The sequence below is a fragment of the Poecilia latipinna genome, unplaced genomic scaffold, assembly GCF_001443285.1.
Source record: "Poecilia latipinna isolate Pla-1442-1.1 unplaced genomic scaffold, P_latipinna-1.0 Scaffold580, whole genome shotgun sequence".
NCBI lineage: Eukaryota > Metazoa > Chordata > Actinopteri > Cyprinodontiformes > Poeciliidae > Poecilia > Poecilia latipinna.
Genome location: NW_015113196.1, coordinates 272,598 through 273,981, shown reverse-complemented (window position 1 = coordinate 273,981; position 1,384 = coordinate 272,598). Strand labels below are relative to the sequence as shown.

Here is a 1,384-nt window from a genome sequence, read left to right as displayed (position 1 = left end):
AAGTTACTTTAGCTTGTCATTGAACAAATACATTCATAAAGAAAGAAGACACTGAATCATAGCCTGGACTGTCCTGTTGCTCCTAACTGAAAGAAAAAAATCACATGGAAATGGATGCAAAAAATGTAGTTAAAAATGACTAGAATCTGTTCATTAAACTGCAAATGCACAATAACTTGAAATCAATTACTATTAGAAAGACATTTATTATAAGACATGGCACTCTGCAGTTTACATTTTTATCCAAATATAAATTGAAAGCACAGAGAATCAGTGATAAATGTTCTGTTTACATAAAATTGCTATACATTTTTGGTTTTATCTTTCTCCTCTTTAGAAGCAACAGTAAAGGTGTTTAATATTTATGATCAAATTCATTCAGAGGAGGGTACATTCCATGTGCCCCATAAGGAGGAGGAGGACCAGCAGGTTGATATGCCGGTGGTGGTTGTTGGGGTCCAAAGCCCCATACGGGAGGGTTTGGATTTCCATAGCTCCCAAATGGTCCGATTCCAAAGTCAGAAGCAGCTGTTGGTGCTGTTGCCACAGCAGGGACCTGATGGGCCGGCAGGATGATGATGTCAAATTTGATCTCTGGGTCTGAAGCGTATTTCACATTAAGGTAGACCTGGGGAGAGGGATGCTGTTTTTAATATGGATACCAGCTTCTAAGAAAATTTCAAAGCATTTAAATCTAACACTTTGGAATCAAAGAAAGTTAGAGTTTTGGCTATGAAATGCTCTGGTTTTTGAAAACAGGTACCAAATCTCTAAAAGTAAAAACAAGACATCTGCAATCACATTGTCTTTCTCTTGGCCTTTAAACTGTCTTGAAATAATTAAAAGTGATTTCTAGATAATTGGAAAATGCAGGTGTTATTACAGTTACAGTTAATGTTTATCTGCTCCGTTTGAATGAGCTGCACTAATCAGACTATGCCCTGGTTTTTTCTTCACGTATTGGGTACATAAGACCCGCCTTTGGAAAAGCACCATAAATTATAAGACGAGTTGCTGAAAAGCATCGAGTTGACACGTGGCTTCTGCAACACAGCTTTTGTGGCAATTCAAATATCTTTAATGTTGATACTAACCCTGAGTCTGTGCTCTGCTTTGATGATGCTGCAGTTGAGGATGGAGGGCTCCACATCCTGAGGAATGGCGATGACCTGTGTGACGTTTTCTGAGGCTTTAGGAGGGATGGGTCTTCCAACCTCTTTAATGAGGTCTTTTGTGTGAACTCTTCTCCTTCCCCGGGCAAAGAAGCTGTGCTTCCGGTATATGCAGTATTTGGGCTTGATCTCACGAGATGAATCGTTCTTAATGAAGGCCTTAACTTTTAATCCTTCCCCTGTGAGAAAAAGAAAATGGTCAGAGTAGCTGG

The 1,384-nt window shown here is 39.4% G+C and overlaps 1 protein-coding gene across 2 annotated transcripts in view; it reads right to left on the bottom strand.

The window, feature by feature from the left end:
* Positions 1 to 186: 186 nt before the first annotated feature.
* The window catches only part of LOC106953431 (arrestin domain-containing protein 3-like), a 7,538-nt gene continuing 6,340 nt past the window's right edge, over positions 187 to 1,384 (bottom strand). Inside the window, exons 6-7 of one of the 2 annotated variants that reach the window (XM_015042194.1) lie at positions 1,095 to 1,351; positions 187 to 628 (exon numbers count right to left, since the gene is read on the bottom strand). In XM_015042194.1, coding sequence (XP_014897680.1) covers positions 356 to 628; positions 1,095 to 1,351 — 530 coding nt within the window. In that variant the 3' untranslated portion in view covers positions 187 to 355. The remainder of the gene's footprint in view (positions 629 to 1,094; positions 1,352 to 1,384) is intronic. The other variant, XM_015042193.1, reaches the window with a different exon arrangement.